Source organism: Petromyzon marinus, chromosome 21 (assembly GCF_048934315.1).
Source record: "Petromyzon marinus isolate PM22_M1 ecotype Great Lakes invasive population chromosome 21, UKy_Petmar_22M1.pri1.0, whole genome shotgun sequence".
Lineage (NCBI taxonomy): Eukaryota > Metazoa > Chordata > Hyperoartia > Petromyzontiformes > Petromyzontidae > Petromyzon > Petromyzon marinus.
This window is the reverse complement of record NC_133687.1, coordinates 904,243-924,921: the sequence shown is the minus strand read 5'-3', so window position 1 is coordinate 924,921 and position 20,679 is coordinate 904,243. Positions and strand designations below refer to the sequence as shown.

Below are 20,679 nucleotides of genomic sequence, written 5' to 3'. Positions count from 1 at the left end.
GTGAACTCCTGCAGCCATGACACTCACCAGGCTCACCAGGCTCACAACGCTTACCAGGCTCACGATGCTCACCAGGCTCATGATGCTCGTGATGCTCACCAGGTTTATGAGACTCATCAGGCTTGCAACGCTCGCCAAGCTGATGAGGCTCACGATGCTCGCCAAGCTCACGAGGCTCACCAGGGTCACCAGGCCTACGAGGCTCACCAGGTTCATGAGCCTCACGAGACTCGGAATGCTCATCAGTCTCAGTGACATACCACTGCTGCTGCTACCAGAGCTACTGTGGCTGTGAGTGTCGCTGATGGGACTGACACAGTTGGTTCTGCCTCCGCTGCAGGCACGGGCAGCAACTGCTGCTACATGGAGGACCTTCGCAACATCGAGCAGGTGGAGGGGGACGAGGGCCGCATGTGCATCAACATGGAGTGGGGTGCCTTTGGGGACGACGGCTCCCTAGACGACATCCGCACCGAGTACGACCTGGAGGTGGATGCCGGGTCGCTCAACCCCGGGCAGCAGATGTGAGCTCATGCACGCACATACACGGGCACGCACGCAAGCGCATGCACACGCACGACAACAGCAACCACCATTTGCCATTAAGTGGCATTGGAGTCACCACAGCTCCTGTACCAGGCTAGGTGCACTCTGAAGTTTTGAGGGTGAAGTGTGGAAATTCTCTTGCTGCTGGCAGGCCACAGGACAGACCCAGGTCCTGCGAGTTGACTGACTGAGATGACTAACAGAAACACACAGACAAGTGTGTCAACACACTCACGGATACACACGAGTACATACGGGTAAACACGTGGATATACAAACACACGCGGGTACACACCCACATTGGAACACAACAACAACAACTGCTATTCACTACTAAGTGGCGGTTATGTCACTACTGGCAGGAGGTCACGGAATAGACCCAGGTGGCATGGGTTGACTGACTGAGATGACTGGCAGATGCACCACCTGTGCCCCCCTCCATGAACACACAAAGACAAAAGACAAACATCCCCCGTATAGCCTTAACAGACTGTAGTGGCAAGTGCTGTTAGCGAGCACCTATGAAGGCTGGCATGGCACACAAGGGGGTGGGTGGCCAACACCACGCCCGGCCGCCTTTATCTCCCTAGTGACGGTGTTTACACATTGCACCAGGTACTCATTTGAAGCTGAGTCGACCTAGGGGAGGCCCGGGACCGGTTCAGATAATCGTCACTGGTGTTGACCGTGAGCGGGAATCGAACCCGGGTCGCCAGGTTAATAGCGCAGCACGCTAGCCGCTACACTACGCTTTTTCCAGCATTACGACTCATGAAACAGAAATAAACCACTCGGACACTCAATACAGTACAAAGCTGAGTATTTAATAGATCGAAGCATCAACTAGTCATAATCACGTCAACTCTGCATCATTATTCTTCTACAGTATACGTGAAAAACACGCGACTGACCCACGTAACAGTACGAACCGATATATATATGATAAAGACATATTAATGTCTAGGTGTATAATCAGCCAACGTGTGCGCCCTCTAAAATGTAAAAATCAAAGATTACTATACGTTACGTATTGCATGCACTCATGCAATACGTAACAATATGTGCCGACGTATATGTGTAGCACTCCTTAACCGATATATCAAAACCAAGAGAAAATTTGCAAACTCCATGATATAGCGTTAGCATTGGTATTAGAACGAAAAGTTTACTTTCCAAGAACTTAACAGTATACGGAAAATATCGGAAAAACCAAACGGTCCTCTGATAGTCTGGAAAAACAAAGCTGGGCACCTCACAACAGACGAAACAATATATCAAGAAACAGTAATTCTACCAGTAATATATTAGAACAATTATAATTTTCATTTTACAAGTGGGTTCTCTTCGTGAGGTCACCCCTGGGAGCCATGCCCTTCGCATAGGCTGACTTGATAACATTGAGTTCAATATTAAATAGCAATTCCGATCTTGAAATCACGCCCCTCCTCGCAAATATGAATTACCGTTAATGCAACCAGACCATAGGACAATGTAGAACCTGAGAATGAATGCCTCCCTTCCTGGACCATAACTCTGCTGATAGGAATAAAGGCCCTGTTTTAATGAGTTCACCATTTATGTAGTATAAAAGAGAGCAACTTAAAGACACGTGTGATGAACAATTATAAATCGAATATTAATTACGTATTATTATGAAGGGGTACACGCCCAACATCCTGTTCTGCCCATGTGGCATAGAGCGTTGCCCCCCCCCCCCCCCCCCCACTTCTACGGGCCCTCCGGTTTTCCTCTCCACATGCGTGGAGGTGGCCAAACATCACAGCATAGGACCCCAGAGCTCGGGAAATAGTTGGTGGCACCGGTTCCGGTTGCCTACCCATGCCTCCAAATCACTCGTGTGTCACGGATCCCAACTTGTGGCTGATGTTGTGGTGGTTGTGTTGGTTGTGGTGGCGGTTGCAGCTTTGAGAAGATGATCAGTGGGCTGTACCTGGGGGAGCTGGTGCGCCTCATCCTCGTTAAGATGACCACGCAGGCGCTGCTCTTCAATGGCAAAGCGACGCCAGAGCTGCTGACACGTGGCCACTTCCAGACGCAGTTTATCACCGCCATTGACACGTACGTATACACACACATGTGGGCGTACACACACACACACACGCATATACACACGTACACACACAGCAACAACCGCCATTCGTCACTAAGTGGTGGTGACGTCACCACGACGCTTATGCCAGGCTATGTGCACCTTGAGGCCACGTGAAGTGTCGAACACCCGCTGGCAGGAGGTCACGGGGCAGACCCAGGTGCCACGGGTCGACTGACTGAGACGACTGGCTGATGCACCACCTGTGCCCCCTACTGTGCCAACTTGCTGTGCTTTAGCTACCCGGCGCTCTGCTCGTTGTTGTGAGCGTCGCTCCTCCGCCCTCCGTTGTTGTTGGAGGGTGACTGCCTCCAACTGTCCAGCAGCATCTTTCATGAGCCTCCTCCACAGAGGCCGATCTTGACACCGCTGGTACGAGTCATCGCCAAGTCCACTCAGCTCCACGTCCTCCTGTACCACATCACTCCATCTCTTCTCTAGCCTGTGCCACGCCCGTTTAGCCGCCTCTATCCGGACGAACAAAAGCTATTTAGGCATGCGGTGACTGGGCATGCGGGCTACATGACCCAGCCAACGCAGCCTTGCCTGATGGAGGAGCTCACCGATGGGACTTTGCCCAGACCTTTCAAGGATGTGTGAGCTCCTCATACAATCCAGCCTGGTTGAACCCAGGATGGATCGTAGGCAGGCCAGCCAAAATGCTTCCAATCGGCGAAGATGCTCCGTTAGGGGGGTCTACGTTTCGCAAGCGTAGATAAGGGAGGGAATGACTGTGGCCGAGAAGACCTGAAGCTTCGTGCGGAGCGACAGACCAGGTTGCTTCTACACAGCGTTACGCAACAGATGAAAAGATAATGCCGCTCGACTAATTCTGAGTGAGACTTTTCGGGGTGGAGTCCCCGATGGTACAAAATACCCAGGCAGGTGCTTAGTTTTGGTGGGGCTGATGGTAAGGCCCCACCTCTTAGTGGCACGCTCCAGTTTCAGCAGCAGTGCCTCCAACTCCTCCTCTGAGTGAGCAGCAATTACCAGATCATCGGCATATATAACGTGGTTAACCAATAGGGAGCCATCCCTTGACCGCACCCGGGCATCGATCAGCCTCCCATTGTATCTGTACCAGATGGAAATTCCTCTGGTACAGCCAAAAAAGGCTTCACGAACTACGTGGTTGAAAAGATGTTAAATAATGTGGAAGCCAGAGGACATCCCTGTCGCACCCCAAGGTGAACAGAGAATGGCTCCGACTCCCGGCCACGTAGTTTTACCTGGACCCGCTCGCTATCATGAAGGTCCTTAATGATTGTAAGCAGAGAGTCAGGGACTCCGAAAGCACGAAGAACAACCCAGAGCCCAGGCCTACTAATAGTATCATAGGCCTTGACCAGGTCAATAAAGCAGAGATGTAGGTCTTGCTGGAATTCCCTACACCTCTGCTGTGCAGGACCGCCCTGGCCTGGAACCACAATGAGGCTCTGCAAGACTCTCATCAGCGTGCCTGGCAAGGGGATGTTGAATAATCCTTGCCAGGACCTTTTCCGGCACATACAGAGACACACACAGACATGTGCGTCCATACCACATGCATGCGCGTACACACAACACGGACACACACACAGACACACGCACACGCGTGTCCACACCACACACATGTGCTTACGCACGCACACGTGCATACACATGTTTACAAACATGTGTATTGCAGCTAGGAGGGTGCAACGAAAACGTGCAAGGTGTTGATGTACCTGTGCGTGCGTGCAGGCTTAGCAATAGATGTTGACATACTTATGCAGATGTAGAGGAGAGATATACGCAGTGCGCGCTGTTAAGCGGGTGCAACTGAGGTCAAACGAATGTGTGCGTTGCAACATGAGGTTTGCACTGACAAACCGCCAGTAATTAAGGGGAGAAGCGGGTGCAACCGAGGTCAAACAGGTGGGCACGCTCTGACCGGAGGTTGGCGTCGGAGATACGGGAGATGGGGGGCTGATGATAAGGGATTAATGGGGCAACAGGCGCCGGGGGGGAGCACGTGAGGGCTCGGAATGAGGAGGGATATATAAGAGTGTGCATAAGCGGAGAGAGAGTGGCCTGGGAACCAAGAGTGAAGACATCTCGCCGCTGCCGCTCAAGCCGTCAGCGGAAACTCAACCCTCACGCCGTCGCCGGACGGGCGTTGACTGAACCTCCCGCCCGGGACAGACGGGTGCGCGAGTATGAGGGAGCGTAGGTGAGGGCAGCGGTGGAGAGTCGCTGAGTGCAGAGCTGCTGAGTGCAGAGCTGCTGAGTGCAGAGTTGCTTAGTGCAGGATAAGTGAGGTGCAGAATAGATAGCAGGGGGGAGAAGTCAAGTATATGTGACTGTGCAGATAGTTGTAGGAGTGCCTACAACTGGTGCGAGAACAGGTGAAATAAAGTGTAAGCAGGTGACTTGTTACAACGTGTCGGTGTGAGTCATTTAACAAGACACTACACATATGTGCGTTCCAGTGCAGCAAGAGGTGTTCACGTACCTGTGCATGCGTCCTGGCGCAGCCAGATGTGTTGACGTATCCATGCGTGAATCCCCGCGTGTGCAGGCGCAGCAAGGAGGGTGTGCTGAAGGCGCGGGAGCTGCTCTCGGACCACTTTTCGCTGCGCCCGTCAGAGGAGGACTGCGCAGCGCTGCAGCAGATCTGCGCCATCGTGAGCACGCGCTCCGCCTACCTGGTGGCGGCCGCGCTTGGCGCTGTCGTTTCGCGCCTGCGCCTCAACAAGGCTGTGAAGAAGCTGCAGACGACGGTCGGCGTGGACGGCACCGTCTACAAGACGCACCCCCAGTGAGCGGGGCGATCTCGTGCGATCCGGACGGGGTGACCTAACGTGACCCCGACGGGGCGACCTTACACGACCTCGACAGGGTGATCTCATGTGACCCCAACAGGGTGACCTAACGTGACCCCGACGGGGCGACCTCACGTGACCTCGACGGGTGGCCTGACGTGACCCCGTGGGGCGTTGTCACTTAACTTAGTTACACATTTACACAGCAGTTCCCGTTTCTACCGCTCACCTCTGCAGATGCGGCTGCATTACAGACGCTTCACAATAATATTAAACTGTGAGAGACTAAAACTGTGCATGCGGTTCTTTATCTTCGTCAACATCACCGTCCTTATCACTGCTGCAACCTCACTCCTCTCCTCCCGCCTCCTGTTCTTGCCTCCTCTTCTTCTCTCCCCTCTCCTCTCCTTTTGTCCCCCCTTCTCTCACCTCTTCTTCTCCCCTCCTCCTCTCCCCTCCTCCCCCGCTCCCCGCACAGGTACAGCAAGCGTCTGCAGCTGATGATGCGCCGCCTGGCCCCGGAGAGCCGCGTGCAGTTCCTGCTGTCCGAGTGCGGCAGCAGCAAGGGCTCTGCGATGGTGACAGCCGTGGCGTACCGCCTGGCCGAGCAGCGCAAGCTCATCGACGCTACGCTGGCGCCGCTCAAGCTGTCGCTCACGCAGCTGCTGGACGTGAAGCGTCGCATGCGGCAGGAGATGGACCGGGGACTGGCGCGCGACTCGCACGCCACGGCTAGCGTCAAGATGCTGCCCTCCTACGTCCGCTCCACGCCCGACGGCAGCGGTGAGGCGACACCACGGAGCCCGCCGTTGCAGTGGCGGCAGTGGTGGTGGCGGTAGAGGTAGTGGTGGCGATGGTGGTGGTTGTAGTGGTGGTGGTGGTGGCGGTGGCAGTAGTGATATTGGTAGTGGCGGTGGCGAAGGTGGTAGTGGAGGCTGTGGTGACCCTGGCAATGATGGTGGTAGTGGAGGTGGTGATGGTGGCGGTGGGGAGTGGTAGTGTAGCAATTAGCGCACTGCGCTATGAACCCAGCCACTCGAGTTAAAATCCCACACATGGCCAACATCAGAGATGATTACTTGAACCGGTCCTGGGCCTCTCCGAGGTCGACTCAGCCTCCGATGAGTACCTGGTGCAGTGTGTAAACATCGACCCTGGGGACACAAAGACGACCGGGCGTGGTACCGGCCAACCACCCTCTCGTGCCCCGTGCCGGCCTTCGTAAGCACTACGCAAGCGTCACTTGCCCTGTCAGTCTGTATGGGCCACACGGGTGAACTTTGCATCTTCATGTTGGCGTCTGTGTAGAGAACGGAGACTTCCTGTCGCTGGACCTGGGCGGCACGAACTTCCGCGTACTGCTTGTCAAGATCCGCAGCAGCAAGAAGCGAAGCGTGGAGATGCACAACAAGATCTACCCCATCCCTGCGGAGATCATGCAGGGCAGCGCTGAGGACGTACGGAGATGCACACACAGATACAGATACGCACAGATATGGAGATACATCAATACCTGCCATTTTCCGCTAAGTGACGGTGATGTCACCACGGCACCTGTGCGCCAGGCCAGGTGCACTTTGAGACCATGTGAAGTGTGGAAGACTCACTGACATCGGACAGACCCAGGAGGTGCCATTGGTTGACTGAGATGATTGGCAGATGCATCAGCTGTGCCCCCTACTGTGCAAACTTGCTGTATTTTAGCTGCCTAGCGCTCTACTCATTGTTGTGAGCATCGCTCCTCTACCCTCCGTTGTGTTGAAGGCCGACTACCTCAAACTGACCTGTAGCATATTTTATGAGCCTCCTACATAGATACACATACACATGCAAATACACAGAGAAACACAGATACACACACACGCAGATACACACCCAGATACACACAGATATACACAGAGATAGAGACAGATACATACACACACACCGAGATACACGGAGAGATACGCACACAAAGACAGATACACACACCGATCTATACACACACACACGGAGATACACACACAGATATACACAAAGATACACACACGGAGATAAACACACACACATAAAGACAAAGACACCCCGTATAGCCTTAACAGACTGTTGGGGCAAGTGCTGTTCGTGAGCACCTATGAAGGCCGGAACGAACAACGATGAAGTGGGTAGCCAGCGCCACTCCCGGCCGCCTTTGTCTCCCCAGTAGCGATTTTTACACACTGCACCAGGGAGTCATTTGAGGCTGAGTCGACCTAGGAGAGGGCCAGGTCCGGCTCAGATATTCGCCACTGTTGTTGGTTGGAGAGCAAATTGAACTCGGGTCACGAGGTTCATCGCGCTGTGCGCAAGCATTGCACCACCGCTCCCCACACAGATACACACACAGATGTACAGAGAGAGACATATAAAGATATACTGAGATAGGTATGTGCATAGGTACATGCAGACTTCGACAGAACATCCATATATAACCGCACACACACACACTAACCATGTACCCGTGTCCCCCCTGTGTCTCTGTATGTGTCCCTGCATGTCCCCTTCGTGTCCCCGCATGGCCCCCCCTGTGTCTCTGCGTGTCCCCGTGTCCCTGCATGTTCCCGTATCCCCCCATGTGTCTGTGTGTGTCCCCGCATGTCCCTCCGTGTCCCCGCGTGTCCCCATGAGTAGCTGTTTGACCACATCGTGGGCTGCATCTCCGACTTCCTGGACTACATGGGCATGGCCGGGTGGCGCCTCCCCCTCGGCTTCACCTTCTCCTTCCCATGCCGGCAGACGAGCCTCGACGTGGTGAGCACCACCACCACTACTACCATCACCACTATCACCACCACCACTACTACCACCTCCTCCACCCCCACTACCACCATCACCACCCCCACTAACACCATCACCACTACCACCAGCAGTGACGTGAGGTGAGGTCAATGGCTGGGGAGGCACTGGCTCGTGTCAGAGCCAGATTCACACACTGAGGGGGGCGTGGCCTCACTGAGGGGGCGTGTTAGACACGTCCCCCTCAGTGGGGCAGATGTGATATCTGCCTCCCCAGGTCCTTTTTCATTGCAGTTTCATGACGAGACCAGCGAGCCTAAATATCTTTATAGTTTATAGTATAAAGATATTTAGTTTATACATGATTGGAATCGTACAGAAATGACATTTATAACACAGATCAGTGGAAAAATCTTAATATTGAGCTTATTTGATTATTCTCTTTTTTTACTTTTCGTAACAGCTATTTTCATTGGAGTATCACAGGTGAGGCTCTGCCTCCCCTGCTTCCCCTGACCGCACGTCCCTGACCACCAGTACCAAAAAGATTTTAAAAATCATGAGCAAACACAAGATCCAGGTTCGATTTAACACAGTACGTAAAATTAGTCATCTGATGCCATCTGTGAAGGATGTGATCCCTGACATGCAATACCCCGGCATCTGCAAATTAAGCTGCGTCTGCGGCAGTAGTTATATTGGGGAAACTAAGCGACATGTTTCGGACCGAGTCCGTGAACATAAGGCAGATCTGAAACACGGTAGGACCAATACCACGGCCGTGGCTGATCATTGCTTTAATGCGATGGGCTCACACGAAATTGATTTCTCTAAGACGAAGATACTTTGCAAACCCACTGGCTATATACCTACTATAATCACCCAGGAATGTCCTTATCGCCCGTGATGTCACTCCACATTGAACAGCCCCCCTCATTGATAATCATTATAAGGTGACGTCCTCCAAATGGACACCCCCCCCCCCATTCATAATAATTAGCGGCTGACGTCACTCCACATGGGGCACCGAGGTGCCTCGTCCCCCCTCCTCGGCATCAACTTTTAACCCTCACTACAAAGGCAGAACCCTCACGTCACGCGATCTCCGTAACGCTATTGAGACATCAAAGTAAAAAGGACTTCATGATTTGATTTGAAGCTTTCATGACTGCAGGAATTCATACTCTTTGGTTCTTTCGGTAAAGTCACATAGATAAAAACAAATAATTAATAAATCACCTTTTTCCCTCTGTTAATTTCACCCATACCCTCTCGCCCATTGCGGCAGCCCCCCCCTCCCCCTCCTCAGATTAGCCGAGCTCATCCACCCCTACCCTCTGCGATTACATTTACTTGCAAATTCCATCCCTAGTCCCGCCCACTTACTCTTGGGTTGTAGCCACCACAAACGTATATAACCTTTGGTTGCAGTAGCTCTCTTGCTACATTTCTTCCTCAGCAGTCCGCCTGCTGTATTGTTTCACCTGAAGACGGTGGCTTGTGTTGCTATCGAAACGTTGTGATTTATTAGTTATTTTTTTTCTATGTATGTGACTTTACCGAAAGAACAAAAGAGTAAGGGATTATAACCTTAAAATTAAATAGGTCTGTGTCACCGCGCCCTTACAAATTGCATACGCATTAATGCAATGAATATCATGTCACGGTCTGCTTATCGCTTGCAAGTTTCAGATTTACTGCAATACACCCGTCGTTGGACGGGCAAAGGGCTAGTCAACAAAGATTCGTTCATGAAGCCATCCATATATACAGACATAGAAACAATTTCAACTGAGAAAATCGGTACAAACTCAGCAATCACTGGAAGGATGTTATCAACCAGTTTAAGTCATAACTGGCTGTAATGTTTCCATTTTAGACCTGGCAGCCCTTTAATTGGTGGAAGCCCACCACCAGGACCATCACTGCCCACTACTACCATCACCACTAGCAGTAGCCCCTTATTAGTGGAATCCCACCACCAGCACCATCATTACCCACTACTACCATCACCACGAGCAGCAACCTCCACCGTCACCAGTGTGAGTGTGTAAAGCGAGGTGCAATGATTACCTGGCGGCCCTTTGATTGGTGGAGACCCACTGACGGTGACATTAACATTAGCTGCCCCGCCCATGCTGATGACACTTGGGCTACGCCCATCTCTAAACCTTTATAAACAGTTTGCCTTTAGAGGCTAACCCCCTTTTCCTGATGATGACCGCTTGTGTTGCGATCGAAACGTCGTAGTTTTTTGTTGTTTTCTTTGAATCTATCTACGTGACTTTACTGAAAGACCCAAAGAATATGAATTCCTGCAGTCACGAAAGCTTTAAGTCAAGATTTACACGGGGAATTTTTGTGTGTGTGCAGGGGTTCCTGGTAAACTGGACAAAGGGCTTCAAGGCCTCAGGCTGTGAGGGCAAGGACGTGGTGATGCTGCTCCGGGAGGCGATCCAGCGCAGAAACGTATGCCTCCACATATACGCACACACAAAGTTGCTCTGCGTAGCCCACACAGGCTGTTAGGGCAAGTGCTCTTTGTGAGTATCAGCTGACACAGCGTGGCACCTATGAGCGGCCGGTGGGGCCAATAACACCGTCCCCGCCCGGCTGCCTTTGTCTCCCCCAGTGTTGATGTTAACACGCCACACCTGTTATTCATTTATGGTCGAGTCCACCTAGGGCAGGCCCAGGACCTGTTCGGATCGTCGGAACTGATGTTGACTGTGAGCGGGAATTTGAACTCGTGAACATGGGTTACCGGGTTCGAGGCGCAGTGCGCTAACCATTGCATTACTGGTCCCAAACATAGGCCCCAGGGTAGTTGCACCGCCTGCGTACTCACTCACTATCTATAGTACTGCTTACTACACTCACTCACGAGCTCCAGTACTGCTTGCTCGCACTCACGTGACAGCTACACAAAAATAACGCTTCCAAACAAGCGAAAGGCACAGATCGCCGGGATCGTAGCGCGGTGTGCTAACCACTGCGCCACCAATCCCCTCAATCATTTATTTGCTCACCCATTCACCTACTCAACGAATCACTCACCCACCCACGTAGTCACCCTCTCACTCACTCACCCTCGCCAGCTCAGCCGCGACCGTGCGTGCGTGACTGTAGGAGTTCGAGTTGGACGTGGTCGCGGTGGTGAACGACACGGTGGGAACCATGATGACGTGCGCCTACGAGGACCCCAAGTGCGAGATCGGACTCATCGTCGGTGAGACGCTCGCTCTCACTCGATCGCACACTCTCGTTCACTCGCTCTTGCCCGCTGGCTCACTGGCTCTCTCACTCACTTGCCGGTTCACTCTCGCTCGCTCACTATCGCTCGCTCGGACTCGACCACACACTCTCGTACACTTTTTCACTTGCTCGTTTGCTTGCTCACTCTCACTCACTCTCACTTGTTCATGCTCGCTAGCTCACTCACTCACTCACTTTCTCGCTCGCTGACTCGCTCACACTGACTCTCTTTCTCTCACTCACTCTCTCTTACGCATGCTCACTCGCTCACTTACTCCCTCTCACTCACTCACCCGCTCTCACTTGCTCGCTGGCTCACTCACTCTCACTCACTCACTCGCTCACTCGCTGGCTCACTCTCTCACATGCTGGCTCACTCACTGTCGCTTAATAACTCACTCATTGTCACACCAACGGTGACAGCCGCCAATCGTCGTGATGTCAGCACAGCACATGTGCTAGACTGGGTGCACTCCGAGGCCACGCGAGGAGGCAAATCAGTGTTGCAATCAATGCGGTCCGATTTCTTAAAAAAGGGAGACCACCAGGACATCCTTCCAATCCTGCAGAAATCCATCTTGTGGTGCAGACGGTCGTAATGATGTCATACATAGCAGCCTGCACACAGACACCACCCTTTCTCAGCAGTTTTTCTCTGCCCGCGAAATGTTCCTGGTCTGAGGCTCTGGATCACTCTTTGCACTTCCTCAACAGATGGCACCTCAGACAGCTGCTCACAGGGGGGCAGCCACTTCCTACACAATTTGAGGCAAAGCATCCCCAGCAGGGTCGTTCCCACCTTGTTATCTGGGCTGAGGAATTACTCCTCCCCCAAGTGCCCTCAGAAATGGTCAGAAAATCTGCAAACCTCTTCCTGGGGATCAGAGATTGGATCGCCACTCTTTTTCCTTAAGGATGGCAATACGTGTGGTGTTGCAAAGTCACCTTATTGATGGAGTCAGAGTGATTTGTGATTGCGGGCTACTGAGGCAGCTTCCATCTCCTCAGCAACCCCTTACCACCACTCATTGCAGCATCATGCGGCTCTTTGAACCTCCCAAGCGATTCTCCGACATGGGTTGTTGTAGACAGTGGAAGTGGGCCTGTTACTTTCTCTCAACCAGCCGGAACGCTTCCTTCACCAGCCAGGATCTCTGGGGAGGTCTGAACTGTGTACCAGTTGCAGCCATAGCAGCTACATGAGCCACAGTCCTCAACCTTACCCATTTCCCCTCGGCATCAGGAGGAGGGTGGGACTATGCCAACCGCAGCTGCATGCGATGATGAAATTCAAAGCAATAACCTTCATAAGCTACCTCAGACCAGGCTACTGTGGGTTTCAATGGGGTCTTAGGTGGACACCCAACACTGCAGTGGAAGAGTGGCAGGCGCATTTTACAGATGACAAGCCGATGGTCAGTGGCCATATCGTATGTATGCATGTATGTTGAACTTCTTTCGCAGCATACGTAGCCAACCATGCTAATCAGAAGTGTGGGAGAAGACAACAAACTAAAAACAAAAAGTATATCAGCTCCACGGTAGCCCATATGCACTGTTCCATTACTTTGTAGTCCAGAAGATATTTTTTCTTGGACCCGGCGTGCATCCATGATGTTTTGTGGATGTGCCGATCCTGGAACAGCATGTTGGTAATTATAAACCCACTGGCTGCACAGAAATCTAGCAGCCTCCGACCGTTATTATTGAACTGATCTTCCCCATGCCTTCCAATCAGTCCATCCCAGGTGACTGTGTCAGTACCCACGAGGGAATTACAGTCAGCCATGCAGATGACTCTTATGCTGAGGTGTCACTTTAGCCAGCAGAAGAAACACGATGTCATAGAAGGCATCTAATTCATCAGCCTTGCCTGTATCCCTCCATTGATGTTCATTTTTGGTGGGGGCGCAAGCCACCGCCACCACCACTACCACCATTTCTCACCTCCTGTTGATGGGGTGGCGAGCTCACAGTAGCTTCTCACACCTTACTGCCACACTCCCACGACCCCTTCATTGTTTTCTTCAGAAGAAGAACCCCTCCCTGTGTATTGAATCCACCTTGACTAAAATTCCTCCACTGATGTGCATCCTCGATCTCTTACCCATCTCATCTCTCTCACCCATCTCTCTCACCCATCTCTCTCTCCCATCTCTCTCACCCATCTCTCTCACCCATCTCTCTCACCCATCTCTCTCACCCATCTCTCTCACCCATCTCTCTCACCCATCTCTCTCACCCATCTCTCTCACCCATCTCTCTCACCCATCTCTCTCACCCATCTCTCTCACCCATCTCTCTCACCCATCTCTCTCACCCATCTCTCTCACCCATCTCTCTCACCCATCTCTCTCACCCATCGCTCTCACCGATCGCTCTCACCCATCCCTCTCACCCATCTCTCTCACCCATCTCTCTCCCATGTTTCTGCCGCGTCTTTTCCGTGTCCCGGCTGTGCCCAGGCACGGGCAGCAACTGCTGCTACATGGAGGAGATGCGGAACGTGGAGCTGGTGGAGGGCGACTCGGGCCGCATGTGCATCAACATGGAGTGGGGCGCCTTCGGGGACTCGGGCGTCATCGACGACATCCGCACCGAGTACGACCAGCTGGTGGACGCCGGGTCGCTCAACCCCGGCAAGCAGAGGTGTGTGGGGGCACACTGGGTTGCACGGCCTGTCTCGGGCACACGTGTACGTGTGTGTGTATTTATGTGTGCGTGTACATACGCTTGTGTGTGTACATTAGGGAGACAAAGGTGGCCAGGCGTGGTGCTGGCCACCCAACCCCTCGTGTATTGTGCCAGCCTTCATAAGTACTCGCTAACAGCACTTGCCCCAACAGTCTGTTACAGGCTATACGGGGGATCTTTGTCTTAGTTTTTTCAGTGGTGGCACAATGGCTATCGCATTGAGCTCTAAACACAGTCCGATTCTCGCTCACGACCAGAATTAGTAATGATTATTGGAACTGATCCTGTGGCCTCCCCTAAGACAACTCAGCCTTAAATTAGTACCTGGTGTGGTGTAAGACAAAGTTGTAGTGTCGTTCTTCATAGGTGCTCGCTAAACAGTACTTGCCTCTCTAGAGACCTCACGGGGATCTGTGCCTCTGCAGGTTTGAGAAGCTCATGAGTGGGATGTACCTGGGCGAGATCGTGAGGAACATCCTCATGGACTTCACCAAGTCCGGCCTCCTTTTCCGCGGCAAGATCTCCGAGCGTCTCAAAACCCGCGGCATCTTCGAGACGAAGTTCCTCTCCCAGATCGAGAGGTGAGCCCCAGGCATGATGGGGGGAGGGGGTGCACGGACAAAGATGTTGCCATCTACTCAGCCTTGCACAAATTCGGACGCGTGGCCATCTCCATTCATCGTCCCGCGTATCCCTGCGTGTCCCCGCATGTCCCCGTGTGTCCATCTCTACTCATCGCACCGTGTCTCCATTTGTCCCCTGTCCCCGCGGGTCCCCGTGTTTCCCTGTGTATCCCCGCGGGTCCCCACATGTTCCCATGTGTCCTCGTGTGTACATCTCCATTCATTGCGCCCTGTCGTACTCGTGTCCCCATGTCCCTGTCTGTCCCCGCGGGTCCCTGCGTGTCCCTGTGTCCTTGTGTGCCCCCGCGTGTCCGTCGCCACTCATCGCCCCGTGTCTTCCCCGACTGTGTTCTCACAGTGACCGGCTGGCCCTGCTGCAGGTGAGGAACATCCTGCACGAGCTGGGCCTGGAGAGCACTTGTGATGACAGCATCATCGTGAAGGAGGTACGGGAGTGGTTGTGGTAGTGTGGCGGTTGTTGTAAGATCCTCCTGCCATTCTTCCACTGCTGGTGGTGGGCATCCACCTAGGAACCCATTCAAACCCACAATAGCTGGTGAAGGTTACAAGCAAGAATGTTATCATCGTTTGCAGCTGAGTTAATGGGAAAACGACGATCGTTCAACGAGTGTTTGCTTACCGAGCAATTTTCGCGGAACGCATCTCGCTCGTTAAGAGAGAAGATGCGCCTGTAGTTTGTTCTCACTGTGGTGCTGTGCCGCACGAGTGTGTTGTGCTCTCATCTCACAGTGTTGCGGTGCGTGGTGCGGTGTGTGGTGCTGGGTGTGGTGCCGTGTGTGGTCCTAGGTGTGCTGTTGTCTCACCGTGGTGCGGTGTGGTGTGTGGTGCCGTGCCATGTACGGTGCTAGGTGTGCGGCGTGGTGTCTCGCCGTGCTGCCCAGATGTGCGGTGCCGGTATGGCAGCCATTGTGGACAAGATCCGTGAGAATCGCGGCCTGGAGCACCTGAAGGTCACGGTCGGGGTGGACGGCAGCATGTACAAGCTGCATCCACAGTATGTCTCCCTCGGGGGCACAGGCGGGGGGCATGGGGGGGAATGGAAAGGGACACGGGGGATACGAGGGGGGGTTGGGGCATGGAGGGGGAACACAGGGCTATGAGTAGACACTCACCTGATGATTGTGTGACCCCCGTGTGACCCACCAGCTTTGCGCGCTTCCTGCACGACACGGTGAAGCAGCTCTCCCCCAAGTGCGAAGTCAAGTTCCTGCAGTCAGAGGACGGCAGCGGCAAGGGGGCGGCGCTCATTACCGCCGTGGCGTGCCGCTTCCGTAACTCCTCCGAGTCCTAGCCGCCCGGCACCACCACCTCACACACCAACCCCGCTCAGCACCACACCACCATACACTGCCACCGGCACCACCACGACCAAACACACACCACCACCGCTTGGCACCACCACCACACACTGCCACCATACCACCACCACACAAACCGCCACCCCACCACCACCATGGGGCACACACTGTCACGGCACACACAACCACGGACAACCACTACCGCCACCACCACCACACAAAACAACGGACAACCACTCCCTAGACCACCACACACCAACACGGATAACCACTACCGCCACCACCACACACAACCACGGACAACCACTACCACCGCAAACACAACACACAACCATGGACAGCCACTACCTCCACCACCACACACTAATATGGACAACCACTACCACCACACGCTGCCCTGACACGCACGTCCATTTGGGTTCAGGGTTCATCGATCGCTCACCCCCGACCTTTGACCCCTGTAGCCCCAACACTCCTCCTCTGAGCTTTGAGTGGCAGGCACTCCTCACAGCCGGTCCCCGGTGAGGTCCCAGTGAGGTCCCCGGTGGGTTTCCCAGTGAGGCCTCCGGTGGGTATCCTGGTGAGGATCCGGTGAGGCCTCCGGTGAGGCTCCCGGTGAGGCCCCCGGTGAGGCCTCCAGTGAGGATGCGAGAGTGAGCAGTGGTGAGTCGCATGTGTTTGGTGTGGGTGTGTGTGCCTCTGTGTGTCTTTGTCTCTTTGTGGCTGTGTCTGTGTGTGTGTATATAATTGTGTGTGTCTTTGGGAAGCGGTAGTGTAGCGGTTAGCGCGCTGCACTATGAACTCGGCGACCCGGGTTCGATTCCCGCTCACGGCCAACACCAGTGGCGATTATCTGAACTGGTCCTGGACCTTCCCTAGGTCGACTCAGCCTCAAATGAGTACCTGGTATGGTGTGTAAACATCGTCACTGGGGAGACAAAGGCGGTCGGGCGTGGTGCTGGCCACCCACCCCCTCGTGTATCGTTCCGGCCTTCATAGGTGCTCGCTAACAGCACTTGCCCCTACAGTCTGTTAAGGCTATATGGGGGATCTTTGTCTTTGTATGCATGTCTGTGTGTACCTGAGTGGGTCCGCGTGTCTGTGTGTGCACGTTTGTGTACGCGAGTATTCTATACATGTGTGTTTCAATATGTGTGTGTGTGTGTATATCGCTGTGTTGTGTCTCTCTCTGTCTCTACTTGGGAGACAGTTCCACACATTTCGCGATGAGACGCGTTCCTTTTAACTCCATGATGCACCTTACGTCGCCACCATTTCCCACTGTAGACTAGTGAGGCCCCCAGTGAGGCCGGTCGTCAACACTGTACAGGCTCCTGTGACAAAGTCCCAACACAATATCAACACCATAACAACACAGCAATAACCCGTAGCAGATCCCGGTACAAAGCAAATTTCTACCACCCAAACACAGGTGCCAATATCCATATTGTTCCGGGTCAAAGCCGGACAGGTGGCTCCCCTGGGGGCACACCCTCTGGGCCACCTTGGAGGCCACCCTGGTTACCCCCTTGATTACCCCTTACACAGTCGGATGGTCTCACATCTCCCCCTGCTGCTTTGAAGCTTTGGTTCATCACCCCCCTGCGACGTTCGCCGTGGTATTTATTGAATCTGGCCGCCACTCGATTGGGCGGGGTGGCCTCTGCGTCCAATCAGCTCTGTCGTCCAGCCAGCCGGCCAGCCATCGTGGTGAACCTTGTATAGATCCGGTCGTTACGAACCGCGACCTGTGATCCGGCACTTTGGGAAGGGTAGGGGTTGATGGTTGGTGGATCACACAGGTTTGTGGAACTCGCAAAAATCTCTCTGTCTGTGCTGCTGCTACTACAGGAGATGGTAGTACAGCAAGCTGAACTCGTCTGTGTGGCAGAGCAGTTGAGTGTTGCAGTCCCCCCTCGTATATGCAGCCCGGTGCTGGCTTCTCTCCGGGTTCTCCCGTTTTTCTCCCACGTAAAGAGAGCGCAACTCTCAATTATTGGCAAGTAAAGGGAATTGGCCAAACATCCTGACGTGGCAGCACCCCTCTTGAAAATCAGTCTTGAGACTCGGCGAGTCTTTCCAGGGTAACTTGATGTTGTTAATACTGTATTCGTCTGAGCTCGAGGGATAGCGATGTATTGTACCGTTGTGTGATGAGGGTGTTGTTGATGATGACGCAGTGTGGCGCTGTGTGATGGCTAGAGGGGTGTGATCGGATGGCAATCGTTATGAGATGATTGATTCATCCAATTAGCTGGGCGATGATGATGAAATGAGGGTGGCTGATGATCATGATGTGAAGTCCTGCTGTCTCCGAGTGCCCCCCGTGTGTCACTTTAAGTCACTCTGTGTTGCCGTGTGTCACCACGTGCCACTGTGTGTACTCATGTAAACACTTCCTCGGCATGTGTTGGCGACGTCGCTTCTGTGTGTCTACTTGAAAGTCGTCCGCGTGGTGATGATGACTATGACGATAGATGATGATGATGCTGACCATGATGACTGATGACGGTGATAGTGGTGACTAGTTGCCACCTTTTACACATTATCAACACTTTTGCAGTCTCCCATAATTAAATTCAATGCCACCAGATCTTGGTACAAAAGCAATTCCAGTCACCCGAACACAGATGCCAATTCCGGGACTGCGGGTCAAACCTAGACAAGTCATGCCCAGACAGGTGGAAAACCCGGTGGTCATAGTGAAGGTGATTTGATATTTTTTTTTATTTTTTTTTGAGCCGCCCTTCCATATGCCGGTGGTGGCGTATCAGACCACTTTACATCACATCTTGGCATGTTTGAAAGTGGCATCCCCCCAGTGACAGCTGTCCCCTGTGTGGCATGAGATGACTCGGACCCTGGCCTGCAAGCAGGCGTCAGGCTGTCAGTCGCACGGTGATGAATGCTGATGCTGCGTGGAATCCCAATTGAGTAATGATTGCTGTGGCGATGTTAACGATGTGTGACAGGAGAGCTGATAATACTGATGACGACGATGATAGTGGTGACGATGATCGTGATGACAATGGTGGTGATGATAATGCTGATCATAACAATGCTGATGACGGTGACGGCGACGATGACAATGGTGACGATATTGAAGACGGAGCCGAAGACCATGCGGATGATCCAGGCTGTGCGCAATCACAAGCTTTTATTTATTGTGCGTTTTGTGTAGAGTAGCGTGCGGCGTGCCCCGCCGGTCTGTGTGCTCACCGTGCTTTGGGGGTGTAACGACTCCACAGATCAATCACCGGTTTCTCTCTCCACGCTGTTAGAAAAAAGACCCCACGCAATTCGATAGCTTCACTCGAGACCCCCTGCGGCAGCCACGAGCGGGGCACTAATTATTTTCCCCAAAAAATCGTCTAATTGCATCGTTACACCCCTAAAACGATTACAGAGCGGCGCTTCTGCGTTCGTCAATCGCGGCAATGTCGCGTGCGGTGGGATAACGTGTGGGGTGCGCTCACCTCTTCTTCCGAGACGGTACTGGTCAGCGTGGAAGAGTAGACCAAAAATATCAGCCAGAGCCAATCGGCGGTGGGCTTGGCTTCGAGCCGCCGCATCGCTTGAGGATGTCGTGACGACCGCTCTGTCGTGGCTCTGTAAATGGCTCCACGTATCTCTGTGGTTGTGAATAAAGAAGCGCCGTGTCCCTACCCTCCTGCTTCTGCGCCGCGTCCAATGTCTACACTGCCAAAGAGGCACCATGTGGGTCTATCATCTGGCCGTAGGTAGGACATTGCTCATGATGATGGTAAACGCATGGAGAGGCGCACGCTTGGAGTTGCACTGAGAGACGGCAAGAGGAACATGTATGTATGTGTACGTTGAACTTCTTTCGCACCGTATGTAGCCAACCGTGTTCATCTGAGGTGTGGGGGAAGGGCGACAAATTAAACACAAAAAGCATTTCAAAAGAGATGAGTTTTCAATCTAGATTTGAAAGTGCGGAGCCCCAGTGGCTTCCTAATATCGGAAGAGAGCATTCTAGAAGGCCGCAGATGCACATCTGAAAGTGCACGATGCAGTGACCGTCTGTGTTCCATGACTTGCCAAAAGCCACCGCAAGGATGAACGGAGTGCATGTGATAGTTTATGTTCCTTGAGATCAGAAAGGCATATTGGTTCCTTTGTGGCAAGGGTTAACAACCGCAGGTTGATAACATCACAATGACCTCTATTATGGGCTCGGGCAGAACATGCCACGGCTAAGGGACAATGATGGCTGGTGGTCGAGAATCTCGAGAGAGAGTGACAGCTAGGGAGTAGAATGCATCCTTGAGGGTCGTCCATAGAGGAAATGGAGCGATGTAAATCCTCTCGTGTGCAGAAGCTGGGTGAATTGTTATATCATAAGATATGGTAAGTGTTGGCGATAGGTTTGGGGTTATTCCATCATCCATCTACTATTTAACTATTTTTATTTTACCAGGTAAGGCCCACTAAGTGACGGAGCCACATAGCTCACCGAAGTGACTTATCACGTAGAAATGTATAGCATCCAAATTATTGAAACGCATGTTGATTCTAAATGTGGAGGGAAAAATTAAGCTACACGAACACGAGAGACATGCAAACTCCAAATA

General features: G+C 52.9%; 1 protein-coding gene across 1 annotated transcript in view; it reads left to right on the top strand.

The window, feature by feature from the left end:
• Positions 1 to 19,749, top strand: part of LOC116944686 (hexokinase-1-like) — a 59,722-nt gene extending 39,973 nt beyond the window's left edge. Inside the window, exons 7-19 of the mRNA XM_032958458.2 lie at positions 341 to 524; positions 2,470 to 2,625; positions 5,196 to 5,435; positions 5,918 to 6,222; positions 6,748 to 6,896; positions 8,089 to 8,208; positions 10,567 to 10,662; positions 11,323 to 11,422; positions 13,914 to 14,097; positions 14,568 to 14,723; positions 15,124 to 15,211; positions 15,635 to 15,780; positions 15,933 to 19,749. Coding sequence (XP_032814349.1) covers positions 341 to 524; positions 2,470 to 2,625; positions 5,196 to 5,435; positions 5,918 to 6,222; positions 6,748 to 6,896; positions 8,089 to 8,208; positions 10,567 to 10,662; positions 11,323 to 11,422; positions 13,914 to 14,097; positions 14,568 to 14,723; positions 15,124 to 15,211; positions 15,635 to 15,780; positions 15,933 to 16,077 — 2,069 coding nt within the window. The 3' untranslated portion in view covers positions 16,078 to 19,749. The remainder of the gene's footprint in view (positions 1 to 340; positions 525 to 2,469; positions 2,626 to 5,195; positions 5,436 to 5,917; positions 6,223 to 6,747; positions 6,897 to 8,088; positions 8,209 to 10,566; positions 10,663 to 11,322; positions 11,423 to 13,913; positions 14,098 to 14,567; positions 14,724 to 15,123; positions 15,212 to 15,634; positions 15,781 to 15,932) is intronic.
• The last annotated feature ends 930 nt before the right edge of the window (positions 19,750 to 20,679 follow it).